The 22,881-nt window shown below is 31.2% G+C and overlaps 1 protein-coding gene across 3 annotated transcripts in view; it reads left to right on the plus strand.

Annotated features, from left to right (window-relative positions):
* LOC126879248 (synaptic vesicular amine transporter) overlaps positions 1 to 22,881 on the plus strand; it is a 332,565-nt gene that overhangs the window by 185,786 nt on the left and 123,898 nt on the right. For all 3 annotated transcript variants that reach the window (XM_050642307.1, XM_050642308.1, XM_050642309.1), the window contains exon 2: positions 7,291 to 7,454. In XM_050642307.1, coding sequence (XP_050498264.1) covers positions 7,319 to 7,454 — 136 coding nt within the window. In that variant the 5' untranslated portion in view covers positions 7,291 to 7,318. The remainder of the gene's footprint in view (positions 1 to 7,290; positions 7,455 to 22,881) is intronic.

A 22,881-nucleotide genomic window follows, 5' to 3' on the forward strand; every position in this document is an offset into this window, starting at 1 on the left:
TCATTATTTTTATTTTTATGTATATTTTCGATAAATGTATTGATAAATTCAAATTTCAATTAAACTCCCCCCTAAAATGGTATTTGAAAATTATTCAAATTTGTTTATAATTTGTTTTTTTAATAACGTCGCGGGGATTAAGTATTTTGAAATGCCGTTTCGATAATTGGGTTCCTGGGAATTTTTTACTAATTAACAAAGTCTTTTTGTCGTTTTTTCTTCTTCTTTTTTTTTCTTGGAGTTATATTACTTTTAGGGCCCTTTTAGGGTTAAATTTTATTAAGAATGTCGAATCTCTGAGTTGTAGATTCTAGACCTAAAAATATTAAGATTTAACTAAAATCTCTTAAATAAAATGTGGCTATTTACTGAGTTGCAGGGTGTTTTATTTAAAAATTTAAAGATTATTTTTACCAAGTACTTTAAAACTATTTGACGTATCCTTATAATACTTGGCAGAAAGTGTACCTATTATACACCCTACTAAATTGTGATTAATAAACGTTTCTAGCTAGTGCCAGAGGCGTACGACAGGGGATAGTGAATGATTGACCCTTCCCAAATTCTACGCCACTTCTACTAAATAACTTTATTGGTATCGATAAAGTCATCAGTTTGAGAGGTATTGGAAGTTTAAAATGAATGAATGAATGAATCAAAATAACTATGCCGTTTCATTTTTAACGTCCAATATCTTGAAAACTAATGACTTAATCGTTACCAGTAAAGAGTATATTATTTACATAGAAAGTATTATAGAATCGAAAAATTTCGCTAAAATAGTAATTCCCTTAGTGGCGTAGAATTTGGGAAGGGTCAATCAATAACTATCCCCTGTCGTACGCCTCTGGTAGTAGCTAGAAACTTTTGTTTATCACAATTTAGTAGACTGTATAGTACCCACACTTTCTGCCAAGTATGATAAGGATACGTCAAATAGTTTGAAGTGTTTTGTGTGTGTTTATGTTTTATTGGCACTGGTTTAAGCAACCAACTGGCCAGTCAATGTGTTTTGAATTCTCTCTTTTACAAAATATATGCTTAGTATCTAAATTTAAAACTATTAGTACTACTGTTTTTTTTTATTCTGTTTTTTTTATTATTTTTTTTATTATATTTTTTAACATTTTTTTTTATTACATTTTTTATTTTTTTTTTTAGTTTTTTTTTTTTTTTGTATATTTTTTTATCGCGCTAAGACCTAAACCCGATTCAACCTCGCGGAGGTTTAGATCTTAGAATCTTTTTATTTTATTTAATTATTTTTTTTTTTTTTATTTTTTTTTTCTTTTTTTCTCAGAGCTTTAATTTTAAACAATTAACATGGTTGTACAAAATTTTATAAACATCTAGATTGTTTGATTGTAAAAGGTATATAAGATTAAAAGGAAATTGTACATTAACTTGAACTAGATTGGCAAAAAAGTTTGATATTTCAATAAAATGTAAAGGACATTCTAATAGCATATGTTGTAGATCAGCTAGCTCTCCACATAAACATTCATCATTATCTACAAGTCCTATTTCTCTTTTGTAGACTGGAGTCAGACAGTGATTACTTCTTATTCGACAAATAGTTTTGATAAAGCCTTTGTTGGAAACTTGATTAAACCATGTCTTGAAGGGAAGTGTAGGCTGGATTTTTTTGTAATAATTTCCTTTGTCTGAATTATTGTATTGTTCCTGCCATTTCGTCCGTTTGATAGATCTCATAATAGAAATTATGTCTCCCATAGGAAGTTGATAAGTATGCAGAGTGGATTCCTTCGTTGTTGCTTTTTTAGCCAGATCATCTACTATTTCGTTGTTTTTTATACCAATGTGTGCTTTTATCCAACACAATATTATATTTTTGCCCGATTTCAAAGCTTCACTGTTCATTGCTATGATGTCACTGATGATATAATTTTCTGCAAAATTATGTACATTATATTTCAATGTCTTTACAATGCTTTGGCAGTCTGTAAATATAACATAATTGAGTTCTTTTTGATTAATACATATTTTGTATGCTTCTTTGATTGCAATGAGTTCAGCTGTGAAAATTGTCATTTTATCAGGTAATCTGTTGTTTATTTTTATACTTTTTTGTGGGTAATATATAGCATATCCAACTTTTCCTTCCATTTTTGAACCATCCGTATATAATTTCTGATAACTCCCCCAGTTTTTTTGTACACACTGAAGGTGGTCTATTTTAGTAAGGAAGTCTGTCGCACGAATATTACTTAAATGACAGTTAACTGGAGATAAATAATCTTCATAATTTAGCTTTCGAGACGAGCTTTGTTCAATTTGGTGTATGTCGCCAATGGAATTAGAAACGTTGAGGAAGCTTTCCACAACTAAAAGCAGTTTCTTTTTTTCCCAGTAATAATGAGTTAGGTATGAGGTGGTTAAATGAACAATTTTATTTAATAGCAGTTTATCGTTTACCGCTGTTTTAACTATAAATTTCTCACTTAGGTATTCCCTGCGTACGGAAAGTGGAGGTTCATTAAGCTCACATTCCATGACCAATATAGGTGTGCTACGAAGATAACCAGTGCATAACCTAAGTGCCTTATTTTTGATCCTCTCGATTTTTTGGAGTACAGAGTTTGATGCTGAGCCATAAAAAATAGATCCATAGTCTAAGATTGATCTTATCAAATTTCTGTATAGTAATATTGATATGTTTGGATCAGCTCCCCAGTTACTGACACTTACAGTCTTCATGATATTCATTGCATTTTCCATTCTTCGTAATATGTAATTTGTGTGTTCTTTCCAATTTAATTTGGAGTCTAAAAATACGCCAAGAAATTTTATTGAAGTTTTATAAGGAATACTAGTATTATCAAATTGTAGATGGCTTTGAGGAACATATCGTTTTTTAGTAAAGGTAACAATGGTTGATTTACTCTCTGATATTGTTAAGTTATTATCGGTAGCCCATTTTTTTATAATATTCAATGTCGATTTAAGGTAGTTATTACATCTATCTATTGACTTATTTTCTGCATATATCGCAACATCATCAGCGTACTGTAGGATTTTTATGTGTTGAGGAAGTTTAGTTTCTAAGTCAGCAGTATACAGTATATATAATATAGGACTTAGAATGCTACCCTGAGGTAGTCCCAAAGATGTGTATCGGGAGTTAGATTGATCTCCATTTAATCTAACGTGAACTGCTCGATTAATGTATAAGTTAATGATGTTCCATGTTACTATCTCGGGTATTCCTATTTCCAACATTTTCGCGTATAGTATGTGAAGATTAACGTTGTCGTAAGCCCCTTTTATATCTAAGAACAAAGCACTAACTGCTTTCTTATAAGTAAAGGAACTATAAATGTCTATTAAAAAGTGGCAGAGGCTATCTTGTGTGGATTTACCTTTTCTAAAACCAAACTGACTTCTTGGTAATAGGTCGTTCTTTTCTAGCCAAAATTCCAGACGGTTTTTAATAAGTCTCTCATATGTTTTTAGTATACAGGAAGCCAGACCGATTGGACGGTAAGAATCCCAATTCTTTGATGATTTTCCTGGTTTTAAAACCGGGATAATAGTGTAAACGTGCCAATCGTCAGGAATCTTTATGCGACGCATCCAAATTTCATTATATATATTTAGTAGTGCAGCCTTACCAATTCTTGAAAGATTTGATAGCATCGAGTAATGGATATTATCGGCACCTGGTGCTGAATTTGAGTTTTTCTTCAACGCAAAGTTTAGTTCAGTGGCAGAAAATGGTTTGACTAGGAAACGGATTGGTTCTGGATAGTCGTACAGAGCATTTAGTTGTAAATCAGGAATTACTAATTCTGCAGACGGCGGTGTGATATTTTGATGGAACTCTTCTATCCACGAAGCTTCCGACAGAATAACAGGGACTTTGTTCTTTGTTTTTCTATTTTTTATTCGGTTAACTTTTGACCATACATCTTTAATAGGGACTGACCTATTTAGGGATCCGACATAATCTCTCCAGCTATTTCTTTTAGTTTGTTTAGTGATCTTCTTGACATGTGCATCATCTTTTTTATACTTAAGTAGGTTTTCATGGTTTGGATTTTCTTTGAATATACAAAAACTTTCCTGTCTTCTTCTGACTGCTTCTTCACATTCTAAATCCCACCAGTATTTTCCTCTGGAAGTCGGTTTTTTTATTTTAAATTTGGGGATGCAGTAGGATGCAGTTGTATTTATATTGTGCAAAATTTGTTCATAAGAATTTATATCTTTAAATTGAGAGAATACATCTTCCGAATACTGTTCATATAATTTCCAGTCGGCATTCTTTAAATTCCACTTTTGTGAATATGGATTATATGTATGAGTTGGTTGATCCTCTAACTCTACTCTTATAGGTGTATGGTCTGAACCAAATAGGTCTTGAAGTGTTTTCCAAGTGATCAGGTGGTTTAAGTCAGGAGTACAAATGGTCAGGTCTATTGCCGATTTCGAGAAGTTCCTAAAGAAAGTAGGAGAGCCATCATTTTTGAATATTAAATTATTATCGTCTATACAGTCCATCAAGATTTTACCTTTCATATCTGTTTGGTTGTCTAGGCCCCAGGCAATGTGGTGAGCATTAAGGTCACCTCCTATTATAAATGGTCTTTCTATAGATGTTATGAAATTGTTCCATTGTTGTAACAATAACTTGGTTCCTGGGGGAACATACATAGATATAAATGTGACAGTATATGACTTAAACTTTATTTTTATTGCTACTTTATTGACGTTTATTAAATCTACTTTCATGGTGACTTCCTCGTAATATAGGTTTGAATTTATTAAAATTGCTGAGCCACCGCCAACAGTTACTGAAAAGCGGTCGTCTCTGACAATATTGTACCCGTGAAAGTTATAATACTTTTCTGGTTTAAATCTAGTTTCTGACAATAATGCGATATCAACTTTCTGGTCTTCTAATAGGTGGATAAGGTTTTCTCTATTAGAGTTAGCCGATCTACAATTCCATTGACAAATTACCAATCTATTCATTATTATATAAGAGAGAACTTAAAACTGATTGAATTGAATTTACTAGAACTGATTTTTCTGGAATTTCAAAATTTTTGTGATTTATATTAGAGATAATACTTGTAACTATATTTGATATTAATTCTGTTAATTCTTTTGATGGTTCATGTATTTTAGATCCTTGTTCTGGATTAAATGTAGATTGATACGAAGAAGAGGTGATAATACCACCAGGTCTGTTGGACATGGGGTTTAACTTTATTATTTTTTGATGTTCCATTGTTACTTGGTCTGGTGAGGAAGAGATAGGTCGTTTGTATTTTGGTGGTTTTATTATTGTATATCTATTTGAAACTGAAGGTAGAGCGAACTGATTGGAAGATGTTTGAGACGTGGACAATTGAGTAAAGGAATATGAAGAGGATGGTGCATTCATATTTGGAGTTTGATGAGAATTTATTGAGGAATTATTGGCTGCTATAGATGCATAAGTTATCTTAGGAAAGAGTTTAATTGTTTCCTTAAAAGATAAGCTGTTTTCAGACATATAATGTTTTATTTTCTTTTGTCGATCAAATTCTGGGCATATCTCCCATTCATTAGTGAAGTGTTCACCTTCACAGGATAGACATTTTTTATTTATAAAATAGTTTGAAATTATTATTTATAAAATATTATTTATAAAAATTTTATAAAAATTTAGTTTGAAATTATTATTTATAAAATATTATTTATAAAATATTATTTATAAAATAGTTTGAAATTTTAAAATAGTTTGAAGGTACTTGGTAAAAATACTTTTTAAATTTTTAAATAAAACACCCTGTAACTCAGTAAGTAGCCACATTTTATTAAAGTGATTTTAAACCAATCTTAATATTTTTAGGTCTAGAATCTACAACTTAGAGATTCGATATTCTTAATGAAACTTAACCCTAAAAGGGCCCGTAGTAATATAACTCCAAGAAAAAAAAGAACAGGAAAAAAAGACAAAAAAAATTGTTAAGTAGTGAAAAATTCCCAGGAATCCAATTATCGAAACGGTATTTCACAATGTTTAATCCCTGCGACGTTATTAAAAAAACAAATTATAAACAAATTTGAATAATTTTCAAATGCCATTTTAGGGGGAAGTTTAATTGAAATTTGAATTTATCAATACATTTGTCGAAAACATACAAAAAAATAAAAATAATAAGATTTAATACAGGTGAATACTTCTTTGGCAACAACCGCGTTTTTGCAATTGAAAATAGAGTGACATTTAATAAACAAATTCAATATCTCAAAAAATATTAAATATTTTTGGACCAATTTTTTTTGGTTAATACTGATAACATAGCGCAACTTCTCCTGTAAAATAAGATATTTTATAGTGCTTATTTAAAATGCTAAAAATAATTTTTTGCAAATTTGTTTTTAAAGTTTTATGTATAATTATTTAAATAAATAGGGGGTCAAATTTAATTTGGTAAGTCTTATGTGAAAAATTTACCTTTCAATTTTGTAGAAAACAATCCTATACACCTTCATTAGTAATTGAATGACCTCAGCAGTTAAAAAAGTAAGTTTTTTGCAAAAATGACCCCTTTTTAATTATTTAAACAATGATCCCCTTGTATGATTTGGATACTTTCTTGAAAATATCTTTTGAACCCACCTAAACTTTGATATAAAATTTGTTTCAACCTGTACGAATTTACATTTTGATTTACATGTACTGTAATTTTATTTTACTAGACTATATATAGAATAGAATAGAAATATGCTTGATTGTCACTGTCACCGAAAATTTTACAATTTTATCGAAAAAGCTTACAGAGATTCAGAGAAAAACATTAACAAATACAATTTACTGAAATTATAAGGAAACACCCCTTTCAGATTTCATTAGAATACAACGATAGCAATGGGCCGAACGTGTGATAAGAATGGGAGAAGATAGATAGGCTACCAAAAATAGCAATGAACGCTATAGCGTTCTATAGAATGTAGGGAAAGATGCCGGTTGGAAAGCCAATAAACTGCTGGAAAGAATTAGTAAGCAGCGATGCACAAGAACTTTTAGGAATCCGTGTATGAAGAAGAGCAGCCATAGACAAAAAAGGGTGGAGGTAAAAAATAAAGGAGGCCAAGGCTCAATTTGAGCTGTAGTGCTGTAGAAGAAGAAGAAGAAGTCTAAAACTTAATTGATGAACTTTTATGTTTCTATTTGTGTCCATAAGTGCCTGCAAAAGAATTAATAATATAATTGCTGTGTATTAATAATAAATGATAGTATTTAAATCTTGTTTGAAATATTATTTTTTGTCGTAGATAATAGTCGTCCTTAGAAAGAACTAAGATGACTGTGGTGAACGAATGGATGGCGGGGACGAAATTCGGGGGGTGGGTGCAAAGATGCCGGGAGTCGCGCCGCCTCGTATTGGTCATTGTCGCCATCGCACTCCTCTTGGACAACATGCTGCTCACCACCGTCGGTAAGTACTATTATTTTCTTCTGATTGAAAAAATACAAATATTTCATGACTAATCACAATTAATTTATTATAGATATATTTTTGTCTGTAACTTAAAACGTTACTAAACGAAAGATATTCTCATTCCATTCCTTTGAATTAATTTTTTTAGGTAATGTCGTCCTATTTTTCGGTACCATTCCTGTGTTTAAGCATTAGTTGTTATCATGTCAATGTCAGAATATAATCTCTCGAATGACAACCCTTGTAACGGTTCGATATGTTATGAGAGTATTTTTGAACTCTTTAAGTATTTTTATAATTATTTTCTCTTAATCTCATTTAAATTCTTTAAGTTTTCTCGTAAATGACTACTTACGTGACGTCACACTTCGGCGTATACGGAACATACTTGTTGAATCGTTCCTTGACGTTTAATTCGTGTTCCGTGGTAATTTGGCGTTCTCCTCTTTGAACGAGAGAGGGGAATGATCGGCACTTGGCTCGTGGCTGTAAGTGAGGTTGGGACCATGAAATGACAGATGATTTCCATCTAGAGTCTGAATTATTTGTTCAACATCAAGTTTTATATTAAAGTGAAAAGTTACCACCACTTGTTTCCTGGAGTACCTACGAATTGAAATACCATCAATGGAACCCGAATAAATACCATCTGGTGAAAATTCTTTTTATAATAATTTTTTAGTTAGCCTTGGGATTTTTTTCTTGTTATGGAAAATGTAAAATATTAGTTTCATTGTTAAATTTCCTTAGTCAACCTATTAGGTGAAGTTTATGTAGATTATTTAGATCTTTATTGAATATTCGATAAGGGAAATTCCCCCATTTGGGAGAAATATTAAAACCTACCATGTATCACAGCCACAGTCAAGTCACTCTACAGTTTGGTCACTTGGGGGAACAAGTTTTTGGGACGTTCCAGCTTCTTTTCGTCGCTACATCTGGACCTACAGGAGGTACAGTTTGGCAACACCCTGGTGCTCATTTTTCGAGAATGCAACAGCAACCTGTTAGGAGTCGTTTGGGTTTGTTTGGGAACAATTAGTGTGGTGATTTCAGTAACTATTTTATTTTATCTCTCAGACGTTTTGGTTTAATGCACTATGTTTATTAATTTGTTTCAGATTTAGCTTACCTTTGGATTTTATATAACAATATTTGAATATTAGTGTATTTAGTTCCCAAACTGTTGTATCTACGGTAAGTTCTTGTGCACAGGAATAAGCCCAGAAAATTAGGTTTTTATATTTTATTGTTAATTTAGGTCGATTCTATGTCATTATGTAAATTTAGGTTGTATTAGTTGCTTGTTTGCCAGATATTTTGGTATTCATTTACTTATCTTCATTTATTCGGTCAATTCAAATCGGTTGTATATTATATTTCTTCGCTTCAATTTCATTCATCAATATTGCTTAATTCATTATAATATTTTCTCTTAGTCAGGCTATGAGTCACATTCCGTTTTCACGTTTGACTGCATATAGTGGAGTTCTTTTTGTTTTCTATATTCGTCGTCTGCTGTCTTATAAATTGTAAAAGTCACAGATTAATGATGTACCAGAAAGAATTTCCAACAAGAAAAGTTTCAGATTTAAATAATTATTTACCATTTTAATTTTTATTATAATGGTGGATTCTGTATCTGAGACTTTTCAGTTCATTCAAGAGATGTCACTAAATTGCGTCCCAATGTGGATTTTAAAAGTTCTTTGAAATTTACCTAAAATAGATGATCCGGCTCGTTTGCGCTTCAGAGGTGTGCACGCTATCGCTGTTAAGGAAGCCTGCAATGGCAGAAACAGCTGTCCAGGGATTGTGCATCCCTCTGAATCGAAAGCAAGCTAAAACCATCTTTTATTTTTTTTTTGATTTAGTGACTTTCTGACTTTCATAATAATAATTTTTAATCGAGCTATTAAGTCTTGAAAATGGCCATTTTCGCGTTTTTCAAATTTTAAATCGCGTATAAATCACAAGAGACCTTTTTTGTTCATATTCATCCAAATAATCTAAAAAAAATAGTAGGAATTAAAAAAATTTATTTTTTGAATTTGTTTAAACAAAATGTTTAAACAATTTTCCGACCGCGGCACCTCCCGGCACCATGTAGATTTAGATTTGTTATCAGGACCTCTTTTTGAGTAAGTTTGTGCAAAAAAAACGAATCGGAATAATTTACCTAACGGGGGCGACGATACAGCGTGAATAGAACAAGAACAAGCTCGACGTATCCGAGCGAATTTGTGTTATCTTTAAAATAAACAAGTTGACGAAGAGGAACACTTTTTCTCACTGTATATGAAAGTTTCCTTACATATTGCTATATTTAATCTTAACATGAATGCAGTCTTTAAGACGTAACGTCTATTATTTTACTCTTATTTTCAAAATCAGGTCTACTCCAGTTGGCCCCTTCACGAATACATCTTATAACTACTTACAACTCAACGAGCAGCTTCGACAATCCAAGAAGTACCTACTACAAGACTATCTGAATCAATTAAACCTTCAAAAGTGATCCATCAAATTCAGAATCTGATAACTAGAACAGTTGTACATTGTCGTCTGTCGTCATTCTACCAGAAGAATAAAGGCAGAACAGAACAGAAGCAGTCGAAAGAGCATCCTTGTTAGATTTGAATAAGCCAACCGAAGTATACAGGAAGAGATAAGAAACTTAACGTTATTGTAGAAATGACTAATTATCTTTCCTTAATGATAATGACCACGGACGAGAGACAATTGAATGGCGCTGTCTTCGGGTAACAATCGATTTCTAATTGGGCGTATCGTTCTTGGAGAATAACAAGCTTAAACAGTTACTTGCTTTTCACAAGACTCGGATAAATCCCCGTTTTCTTGGTTAGTTGGTTCTGGAACTTGCCGAGTGCCTTTCAAACGAAGCGGAAATATACAGTTATACAGGGCATTAAATATATATTTTACTATTTTATTTGAAAATAAAGACACAATTTTGAAATTAAATTTATTTGGTGTTTCGTATAATTAAATAGCAAATTTATAGTATTTGCTGGAAAACATAAACACTCATACGTAGTCTAGTAAAATAAAATTACACTACATGTAAATCAAAATGTAAATTCGTACAGGTTGAAACAAATTTTATATCAAAGTTTACGTGGGTACAAAAGATATTTTCAAGAAAGTATCCAAATCATACAAGGGGATCATTGTTTAAATAATTAAAAAAAACTTTTAACTGCTGAGGTCATTAAATTACCAATGAAGGTCGATGGGATTTTTTCTGCAAAGTGAAGGGTAAGTGTTTCACATAAGTCTTACTAAATTAAATTTGACCCCCTATTTATTTAAATATTGTATATAAAGCTTTAAAAACAAATTTGCCAAAAATTGTTTTTAGCGTTTTAAATAAGCACTATAAAATATCTTATTTTACAGACTAAGTTGCGCTATGTTATCAGTATTAATTAAAAAAAAACTGTCCAAAAATATTTAATATTTTTTGAGATATTGAATTTGTTTATTAAATGTTACTCTATTTTCTATTGCAAAAACGCGGTTGTTGCCAAAGAAATATACACCTGTATTAAATCTTATTATTTTTATTTTTATGTATATATCTGATAAATGTATTGATAAGTTCAAATTTCAATTAAACTCCCGCCTAAAATGGCATTTGAAAATTATTCAAATTTGTTTATAATTTCTTTTTTTAATAACGTCGCGGGTATCAAATATTTTGAAATACCGTTTCGATAATTGGGTTCCTGGGAATTTTTCACTAATTAACAAATTTTTTTGTCTTTTTTTCCTCTTATTTTTTTTTTCTTGGAGTTATATTATTACGGGCCCTTTTAGGGTTAAGTTTCATTAAGAATGTCGAATCTCTAAGTTGTAGATTCTAGACATAAAAATATTAAGATTGGTTTAAAATCACTTAAATAAAATGTGGCTACTTACTGAGTTACAGGGTGTTTTATTTAAAATTTTAAAAATTATTTTTACCAATTACTTGCAAACTATTTGACGTATCCTTATCATACTTAGCAGAAAGTGTATGTACTATACAGTCTACTAAATTGTGATAAATAAAAGTTTCTAGCTGCTACCAGAGGCGTACGACAGGGGATAGTTAATGGTTGACCCTTCCCAAATTCTACGCCACTGACGGAATTACTATTTTAGTGAAATTTTTTGATTCTCCAATACTTTCTATGTAAATAATATACTCTTTACTGGTAACGATTAAGTCATTAGTTTTCGAGATATTGGACGTTAAAAATGAAACGGCATAGTTATTTTGATTCATTCATTCATTCATTTTAAACTTCCAATATCTCTCAAACTGATGGCTTTATCAATACCAATACAGTTAAGAAAATCGAAAAATTTAAGAGAATCGAAAAATTTCGCTACAATAGTAATTCACTCAGTGGCGTAGAATTTGGGAAAGGTCAATTATTCACTATCCCCTGTCGTACGCCTCTGGCACTAGCTAGAAACGTTTATTAATCACAATTTAGTAGGGTGTATAATAGCCACACTTTCTGTCAAGTATGATAAGGATACGTCAAATAGTTTTAAATTACTTGGTAACAATAATTTTTAAAGTTTTAAATAAAACACCCTGTAACTCAGTAAGTAGCCACATTTTATTTAAGAGATTTTAGTTAAATCTTAATATTTTTAGGTCTAGAATCTGCAACTCAGAGATTCGATATTCTTAATAAAATTTAACCCTAAAAGGGCCCGTAGTAATGTAACTCCAAAAAAAAAAAAAGAAAAAGAAAAAACGACAAAAAATTTTGTTAATTAGTAAAAAATTCCCAGGAACCCAATTATCGACAAGACATTTCAAAATACTTAATCCCCGCGACGTTATTAAAAAAACAAATTATAAACAAATTTGAATGATTTTCAAATGCCATTTTAGGGGGGAATTTAATTGAAATTTGAATTAATTAATACATTTATCGAAAACATACATAAAAATAAAAATAATGACATCTTAAGCAGGTGAATATTTCTTTGGCAACAACCGCGTTTTTGCAATTTAAAATATAGTAACATTTAATAAACAAATTCAATATCTCAAAAAATATTATATATTTTTGGACCAATTTATTTTTGGTTAATACTGATAACATAGCGCAACTTCTACATAGTCTGTAAAACAAGATATTTTATAGTGCTTATTTAAAACGCTAAAAATATTTTTTTGCAAATTTGTTTTTAAAGATTTATATACAATTATTTAAATAAATGGGGGGTCAAATTTAATTTAGTAAGTCTTATGTGAAAGATTTACCATTCAACTTTGCATAAAAAAATCCCATAGACCTTCACTAATAAGTGAATTACCTCAGCAGTTAAAAAAGTTTAGTTTTTGCAAAAATGACCACTTTTTAATTTTTTAAACAATGATCCCCTTGTATGATTTGGATACTTTCTTGAAAATATCTTTGGTACCCACCTAAACTTTGATATAGAATTTGTTTTAACCTGTACGAATTTACATTTTGACTTTTTTTTATTTTATTAGGCTAACGGGCTAAAACTGACCAACAAAATGACCAAAATGATTGTAACAAAAAATCTATACGTCAATGTGAATTTAACCATAAATAATAAGCAAGTTGGAAGAGTTACGTCCTACAAATATGTAGGGATTTAGTTGACTGATACGAATGACCAGACAAGAGAAATTAAAAGGCAAATAGAAATAGCGAGACAATCATTTATCCAAATGAGAAAGTTCCTATGCTGCCGGGACGTAACTCTGAAATTAAGAACGAGAATGTTATGGTGCTATGTTTTCTCCGTTCTTATGTACGGCATGAAAGCTTGGACACTGAAGAAGATAAACATCAAAAACATTGAGGCACCCGAGATGTGGAAGATACTACAGGAGGATACTACAGGAGAATGTGGAAAATACCATGGACAGAGAGAGTTTTGCTGAAGATGGGGAAGGAATGCGAAGCTCTAAAACCCATACAAACGAGAAAACTGGAATATCTAGGCCACATAATGAGAGGAAAAAAGCACTCCCTGCTAAGGCTCATCTTCCAAAGAAAAATCTCGGGAGAGTGAAATGTGCGACGTAGGAGGATTTTCTGGTTGCGAAATTTAAGGGAGTGGTACGGGTGCAGTTCAGTACAATTGTTCAGAGCTGCAGCCAACAAGTTAAGATTGCTGTGATGGTAGACAAACTCCAATAGGAGACGGTTCTACAAGAAGAACAAATGCTAATTACTGTAAAATGAAAAATTCGCAACTCGGAAAATATCGAAGGGAATGAGTTTAATTTTGTGACTCGGGGGTTTTCGACCATGGACCTCGAGCTACCTGGTGTCCAGGCTGGATCTCATCTCCTGGAGTTTAAAGGCTGTCTTCGGGTAACAATCGATTTCTAATTGGACGTATAGTTCTTGGAGAATAACAAGCTTAAACAGTTACTTGCTTTTCAGAAGACGGATAAATCCCCGTCTTCTTGGTTACTTCGTTCTGGAACTTGTCGAGAGGCTTTCTAACGAAGTTAAAATATACAGTTATACAGGGCATTAAATATATTTTACTATTTTATTTGGAAATAAGGACACAATGTTAAAATTAAATTTATTTGATGTTTCGACTTCCAGTTCGGAAATCGTTATCAAATAGCGAATTTACAGTATTTGTTGGAAAACATAAACACTCATACGGGCTAAAACTAAACAACGAAATTACCAAAATGATTTTAACAAAGAAACTATACATCAATGTGAATTTAACCGTAAATAATAAGCAAGTTGGAAGAGTTACGTCCTACAAATAGGTAGAGGTTTGGTTCACTGATATTAATGACCAGACAAGAGAAATTAAAAGGCGAATAAAAATAGCGAGACAATCATTTATACAAAAGAGAAAGTTCCTATGTTATGGTGCTATGTTTTCTCCGTTCTGATGTACGGCATGGAAGCTTGGACACTAAAAAAGATAAATTTCAAAAACATTGAGGCCTTCGAGATGTGGTACTACAGGAGAATGTGGAAAATACCATGAACAGAGAGAGTAACAACTCAAGATGTGTTGCTGAAGATGGGGAAGGAATGCGAAGCTCTAAAACCCATACAAACGAGAAAACTGGAATATCTAGGCCACATAATGAGAGGAAAAAAGCACTCCCTGCTAAGGCTCATCTTCCAAAGAAAAATCTCGGGAGAGTGAAATGTGCGACGTAGGAGGATTTTCTGGTTGCGAAATTTAAGGGAGTGGTACGGGTGCAGTTCAGTACAATTGTTCAGAGCTGCAGCCAACAAAGTTAAGATTGCTGTGATGGTAGACAAACTCCGACAGGAAACGGTTCTACAAGAAGAACAAATGTCAATAACTGTAAAATGAAAAATTCGCAACTCGGAAATTGTCGACAGAAATGAGTTCAAATTTGTTACACGGGGTTTTCGAAGTCGCTCAAAACGAATATGATAACGACGATGTTCTTCCAGCTACTTGATGCCCGGCCTCGATCTCATCTCCTGGAGTTTAATGACTGTCTTCGAGTAACAATTGATTTCTCATTGGGCGTATCGTTCTTGGAGAATAACAAGCTTAAACAGTTACTTGCTTTTCAGAAGACGGATAAATCCCCGTCTTCTTGGTTACTTCGTTCTGGAACTGGTCGAGAGGCTTTCTAACGAACGGAAATATACAGTTATAGAGGGTATTAAGTATATTTTCATATCTGGCTTTCAATATTTCGCTAGTTTCTGTTGTGTTTATATTACGAGGATTTTATTAGTATGTTGCATTGGAATAACAAAGTAGTTCTAACTGCCTCAGGTGCCATTTTTAGTTATTACTGTTTAAAAGTGTCTATTAGTATGGTATAGTTAGACCCAAACCCAGACATCCAAAGTGAAAGTTATCCTCCAACACCAAATTGTTCTATATGGTCCACATAATGTTCAGAAAAAAGTCACACCATTTTGAGCGTCGGGTTTGGGGGGGGAGAGAGGGGAGAAATCTGCAAATTCGTAGTTTTTTATGTTTTTCGTCAATATTTCTAAAACTAAGCGGTTTAGCATGAACAACTTTCTACACAAAATTGTTCTACATTAAATTTGAAATAAAAAAGGCCCTATGCATAACCCTTCTAAAATGAACGGTTCCAAAGTTACAGAGGTAGTATAGTATTATTGGTCCACAAAAAGGCCTAACTTAGACATCCAAAGTAAAAGTTTTCCTTCAACACCAAATTGTTCTATATGGTCCACATATTGTTCAGTAAAAAGTTACACCATTTTGAGCGTCCGGTTTGGGGGGGGGGGGAGATGGGGGAGAATTCGATAAATTAGTAGTTTTTTTACGTTTTTCGTCAATATTTCTAAAACTGTGCTTTAGCGTAAGGAATGTTTTATAGAAAAATGTTCTAAATAAAATTTAAAACAAAAAAGGTTCTATACATAATTGTTGTAAAATCAACGGTTCCTGAGTTACGGAGGGTGAAAAGTGGAGGTTTTCGATAGTTTTTATATTTACCGATTTCTCCCCCCTCCCCCCCCCCCCCAAACCCGACGCTCAAAATGGTATGACTTTTTTCTTAACATTATATGGACCATATAGAACAATTTGGTGTTGGAGGATAACTTTCACTTTGGATGTCTGGGTTTTTGGTATAGTTGTATCATGAATATTGCCCAACAAATATAAAAAGTATCGAAAACCTGGACATTTCACCCTCCGTAACTCTGGAACCGTTGATTTTATAACAATTATGTATAGAACATTTTTTGTTTTAAATTTCATGTAGAACATTTATATATATAATATTGTTTACGCTAAAGCACAGTTTTAGAAATATTGACGAAAAACCTAAAAAAAAACTACTAATTTACCGGCTTCTCTCCCATCTCCCTCCCAAACCGGACGCTCAAAATGGTGTAACTTTTTACTGAACAATATGTGGACCATATAGAACATTTTGGTGTTGGAGGAAAACTTTTACTTTGGATGTTTGGGTTAGGCCTTTTTTTAGACCAGTTATACTATACTACCTCCGTAACTTTGGAACCATTCATTTTAGAAAGATTATGCATAGAGCCTTTTTTATTTCAAATTTAATTTAGAACAATTTTGTATAGAAGGTTATTCATGCTAAACCGCATAGTTTTTGAAATATTTTCGAAAAACTTAAAAAACTACGAATTTAACGATTTCTCCCCACTCTCGACATTGTGTGGACCATATAGAACAATTTGGTGTTGAAGGATAACTTTTACTTTGGATGTCTGGGTTATGTCATCTTTTGGATCAACTATACTATACTATATGTTATGTATTTATTTTACTATTATCGCCACTTGTATGTGTTAAAAATTTAAATTTAAAACAAAATATATATTTTTATTAACAGTAAAACACATATACCCTTATTTAACAATTAGTATAAAAACAACTTCAAGTTATTTAATAAAGTCTTATTGTTTACTTTATAAACACTTTTAGTTCTTGCAGATAGCACCTTGTGTACTTAGTTGACTGTTTTGAATTTTAGTTAGAACCTTATTAACTTATCAACATTTAAAATTCTCTCAGATAGAACCTTGTATTAAGGTCAAGAACATAAAATAGAACCAAATTACATAAAAATCTCAGTTTAGACAAAAATTTAAGTTAGAACCTTGTTATTCTGACGCAACGATTAGTAATTTAACTATCACGCGAAAAATAAACGCCAAATGAAATATAGTGATAATTAAAAACAGTATACAGTGTGACTGTAAAAGTAATCACTATTAGTGTAAATAAAGATATAGATATACAGGGTGTAACAAAAACGTAGGTCATAAATTTAATCAAATATTCTAGAACCAAAAATCATAATCATCAATGGTGCTGCAGCCCTATAAAAGAGCCTTGACCTTCCCAAGTCTATTACAAAAAATACACCAGTCCATTGCCAACTGTTGCCAGTTTGCTGTGCCTATTTGTTTACCATCCTCATCTATACCTACCATCCTTCCATCTGAGTTTTAGCCTACCCCTTTTTCTACTTCCCACAGGTTGTGACACAATGATTCTTCTAGGAGGGTTGTTCTGCTGTGATATTGCTAGATGTCCTGCTTATCTTAGTCTTCCTATTTTTATAAGAGAAACTATGTCTTTACCACCAAATATATGTTTATATCTGTGGTGTACCTCGTAGTTGTACCTACTCCTCCAAATACCATTTTCACAGATGCTACCGAATACTCGTCTCAGGATTCTTCATTAAAATATAAGCAGAAGGTTTTCATCTGCTTTGGAGATGGTCCATGTCTCCGATCCATATGTCAACACTGGCTGTATCAGGGTTTTGTAAATGGTTATTTTTGTTTTTTGGCTTAAGTTTCTGCTTCTCATGTAAGTATATTTTGAAACAAATGAATGTTAAATGTATCAGCCAAATTATTTATTAATATAAATAGTATTTACTGGTGTCACAAAAGCTGGTAATACTTTTGTAGTTGAAATTTTTGTAACAATTTTTTATATTTTAAATTTTAATTTTTCAACCGAACAATTGGTGGATATGACATGTGTTTTGGGCGAAACCATTAGAAATTATTACCAGCTTATATATACCAGCCTATGTGATACGACTACATAGATACTATTTGCTTCATAATATACTTCTATAACGTTCATTTGTTTCAAAGCATACTTTATACGTTCTCAAGATATTGGTAAATTAACCCTTAAACGCCCAAGGGTGGGTAAAAAATGTCCACCTAATGCGTATTCCCTTTAAATTATTTATTGTTATAAAGACAGCCCTTTATCGAATGTTAATTTGGTTCTACCGATATTTTTGAAAATGAAAGTAGCATCTTTAGTTAAATATGGGTGGGCATAAAAAGTACACCCTTGGTAAAACTTGTTACTAAAGGTTTCTATATAATTTCTCGTTGGTACGAAGATAATCCATATAATTATCGACGTATAATTACATAATCTACATAATTATCCGCCAATGAAGAGGTTGAAAGGAAGAATGTGGAGAAAATCGACAAATCTAAATTACTGGCTTTTACTGGTGTTAATTTTGATGTACATTGTAATTTTGTTGTAAGGTTTGAAAATTGTTTATATTAATATTTTAGAAGATGCTGTGTTTATTAAGCATAAGAATCTTAAGTTTAATCCATTTCCAACAACTCTCAATAAATATATTAGCTATTTTCGAGGTGGACAATTTTTACCCACGCTTGGGCGTACATGGAACCTAAAAAAGGTTGGGCGTTTAAGGTTAAAAAGATATTAACCTGATCTTACTCGTAAATACAATATAACTACCAATTAATTTGGTACCGGAAAGTTTCTGTGGTAGAAAAATTACTAGGGTAGATTTGAAATTTGGCTGTTTATTTAATTTAGTAACTAATTTATGCATTCATTAGTACCTATGGTAAAATATTTTTTGTAAAATAATCCAAAGTTATTAAATTAAATTGAATTGTACTAGCATACGATTTATTTTAATCTTTAATTACGTTTTTATTTTCATATTTGATATTTTAATGTATGTTTCTAAAACCAGATTATAATTATATTTTTTGCAAAAAGATTTTTTAATAAAAAATCCGCAAAAATATAAAATCTATAGTTCTTTTAAAATATCTACAAAACGAAGCATGCCAGGTACATACAACTAAAGGTTGTAATATTTACTACAACATGCAAAACTAATATACAAGGTGTCCCATTTAAAAAAAATGAGAAAATTTTGTATTTGTAAATAGTGATCACAGTATATATTTTATGGCTATAAGTAAAAGATATTAAATTATTTAAAAATGACACTATATTATAAAAAATTTAACCTATCACTTAAATTTTTATTACCTTGGAAACAAACATAATCCACAACACTATAAATATTACCATTTTTCTCAATAAAAATGTAAATATTTCGAAAATTATTAATTCTAGGCCTATAAGACCTTATACAAATTTTTGATATTTTTAAAAAATATATTCAAAAATGATTTAATATATAGGGTGTTCCATTTAAATAAATAAAACTTTGGTTCATACCGTCGTTCTGACTCACCCTGTTTAATCTAAAATAAGTTTAAATTATAGACGTCTTTGATACACATTAGTTTTGTTATAAACATTTTTTTATATCTCATAATTTAGCCGTAATCCAAGAAAACCAGAATTTTGGCGCACCCTGTATATGTCGTTAATCCCACTCCATTGCCTAATGTTTCGGAGCCAGGACATCTTATTGAGTCCCATTCCGCTCTTGCCTTCGATTTTACACTGATTACAAGTTGGAGAAACTGGTATTTTTCATTTCGCATAATGTGACCGAACACCTATAGAGATATTACATAATGAATCAGTTTTACTTAATACTCCTTTTAGACCAGTAAGGATCTGCGAAAAAACGTCTATTTTTGGATGTGAGAGGTTGCATTCGGATATTTGCAGATAAAGTTAGGTGACACCTTCAGTAATAATAATTGACTTATGCTCCTTCTCCATGATGCCCGGAACGTTAGTAAAAAATTAAAATATTTAAAAATTACGAAAAACATCGAAATTTTTCTGCTTTCTTTGCTTATAACTTTAAAACGATTCGTTTTGGAACAAACTCGTAGAGAAATAAAATAAAGATAATTGAATTTTGTATGATATACTACTGGTCAAAAATGTCTTAAGGTATTACCTTTTCTGCAATATAGCAATAAATACAAAATAAGGGGCAAAATAAGTCTGTTGTTATTTAATATTTTTTAACCACTTTGGTAGTACCTAGAACCTTAGTTATTCGCTTAGGAAATTCTTTGTAACATACTTAAATCGTGTACCAAATTTCATTAAAATCGACCCAATAAATTTTGCAAAATAAATTTGCAATCTAAATGTTATTAAAAAAGTTCAAATTTTTTAAAATCTTTCTGAACAAAAAGTAGACCATTTAGAAGGTGGCTAATTTTTTTACATATAATGAGGTACTCTACCTATCTAATACACTTTACAGAATTTAAATCGGATTATTTAAGGGGCCCCAGCAAGGTTTTAAATTTATAAACAATTTTTTGGCTTATAAACAAATAGCTTTGTTTAATAATAAAAAAAGAATGTGTGTGTACTTTGTACGCACGCAAGAAGTTATACTTCTACTACATATTATGTGATTTTTAAGGCAATACCAAAAATTTTAAAAAATAAAAGAATAAAACGCACACAAACACATTGAAAAATGCCACAAAGAAAAATGATTTCTGAACGATAATAATTGTTGGCAAAAATTTTAAATACGCATTTTCTGAAAAAAAAAATTATATAACAAATATACTTACAATCATAAAAAAATAAAAACTTGCATCGGGAATCGAACCCGTGACTTTCGGGGCGCTTTGATTCGTAATCGAAGCCTAGACTCACTCGTCCAATTCCACATTATTTGTCATGTGGAAAAATAGGGTAACTGAACGTTTTACTGTTTGACAGTTGTTTTGAATATAATTAAATTATGTAATTTAAATTTTGTGGAAGAAAATATTAAAATATAACAAAACAGTAAGAAAACAATATATTAGATGAAGATTGGTAGAACTTTTGTTGGTAATCAAATTAAGTATGTAAATCAAAGCATTAAATACCTACTAGATAAATAAATCTACGCCAAAAAATCATAATTTAAAAATAAAAATCGGACCTAATTTGGGATTTCTCTCTAAAATCCCCATTCTTGAGAAAATAAATGTACAGTAGAGCGTCGATTATCCGAACGTCGATCAACCGAACGACCGCTTATTCGAACTATCGACTCCCGCGTCCCGCACTCGAATACCGAGCAAGCGTTAGTAATTGACGCTTAAAATATCTTCAATTTTCTTCAATATTGTATCCAAAAATAATTATGTTGTTGCAAAGACTGCACTTTTTTGTTTAGTTGCTAGTTGTCATTATCAAGATATAAATAAATATGTAGGTATATAAATATGGCTTTTATTCACTTGTGGATAAATATGTATGACTATAAAAATGTATCAATATATTGTAGTTCGATTATCCGAACAAATCGGTTTTCCGAACACCTATGTCCCCCAATTCGTTCGGATAATCGACGCTCTACTGTATTTCAACCTAATCCAAATGTATAATTACAATATGATTATAATAAAAACTACTTACCAAATTAGAATGAGTTTTCCTTGTCCAAAATAGTCCAAAAGTCTAAAAATATAGGTATATGAAAACTATTTAAAAAGGCAGTATAACTATTAACTAACTTTTGTTTGTTGTTTCTTTTCACACAAATTTTAAAACGCAACAACCATAAATAATCAAACTACAGCTGTACCACAGCCCCCATATTGAATAATTTTTGACATGTCATTTGAACATCCAATCAGAACAAAGTTATAATGCGCATGCGCCGGAATCATAGGTTTTAACATATAAAAATTCACCCTCATATCGCCGGTAAAGAAGTATAACTTCAAAAATTAATTTTTAGCAATGCAAATAATTAAAACCAGTATAATTTGACTTAAACTTTCAAATGCTGTCAGCAGAATTGCTATTTTATTTTTTAATCAAAAGTTATTCGCGTTCAAAAATTGCAATTTCTCGTTTTTTTTTTTAAAGTTCCACCGCGTTTATCTCGAAAACTATGCATTCTACGAATAAAACTTGTAAAAACATTTTTTGCTTAGAATTACCCAAGAAATACAAAAAATGTTTTATTTTGCGAAAAATCGATTTTATGTAATTCCTCAAGTTCTTTGTTTATAACAATCTTATCGACATCCGGATCAACTGTTACCCAAAAAATTCGTGTTCTACTGGTCAAAATGCATAAAAAAACTTGGCTAAGTCCATCTAAATAAAGGAGCCCGTAGCACCCCCTCCTGGCCACAGCACTAATTTGTTTATAAGCCAAAAAATTGTTTATAACTTTAAAACATTGCTGAGGCTGCTTAAATAATCCGATTTCAATTCTGTAAGGTGAATTAGATAGGTGCAGTACTTCTTTATATGTAAAAAAATTGACAAATCTTTGTATGTTCTAGTTTTTGTTGTGCAAGATTTAAAATTTTTTTTTTTAAGTTTAGATTGCAAAATTATTATGCAAAATGTAGTAAGTCAATTTTAATGAAATTTGGTGTACGGTTTTAGCACATTACAAAAATTTTGTAAGCGAATTAGGAAGGTTCCAAGTGTAACCTAAGTGATGGAAAATCATTGAATAAGGACAGGCTTGTTTTGCCCCCTTATTTTAAATTTATTGCTATTTTGAAGCAAGGGTGATAAATTAAGACATTTTAACCAATCGCATCTGATAGAAAATTTAATTATATTTGTTTTATTCCTATAGAACTTTGTTCTAAATTGAATAGTTTTTAAGTTATAAGCAAAAAAAAGTAGAAAAAAACGAAATTTTTTGAAATTTTTAAATATT

This window comes from Diabrotica virgifera, chromosome 1, assembly GCF_917563875.1.
Source record: "Diabrotica virgifera virgifera chromosome 1, PGI_DIABVI_V3a".
Taxonomy (NCBI): Eukaryota; Metazoa; Arthropoda; class Insecta; order Coleoptera; family Chrysomelidae; genus Diabrotica; species Diabrotica virgifera.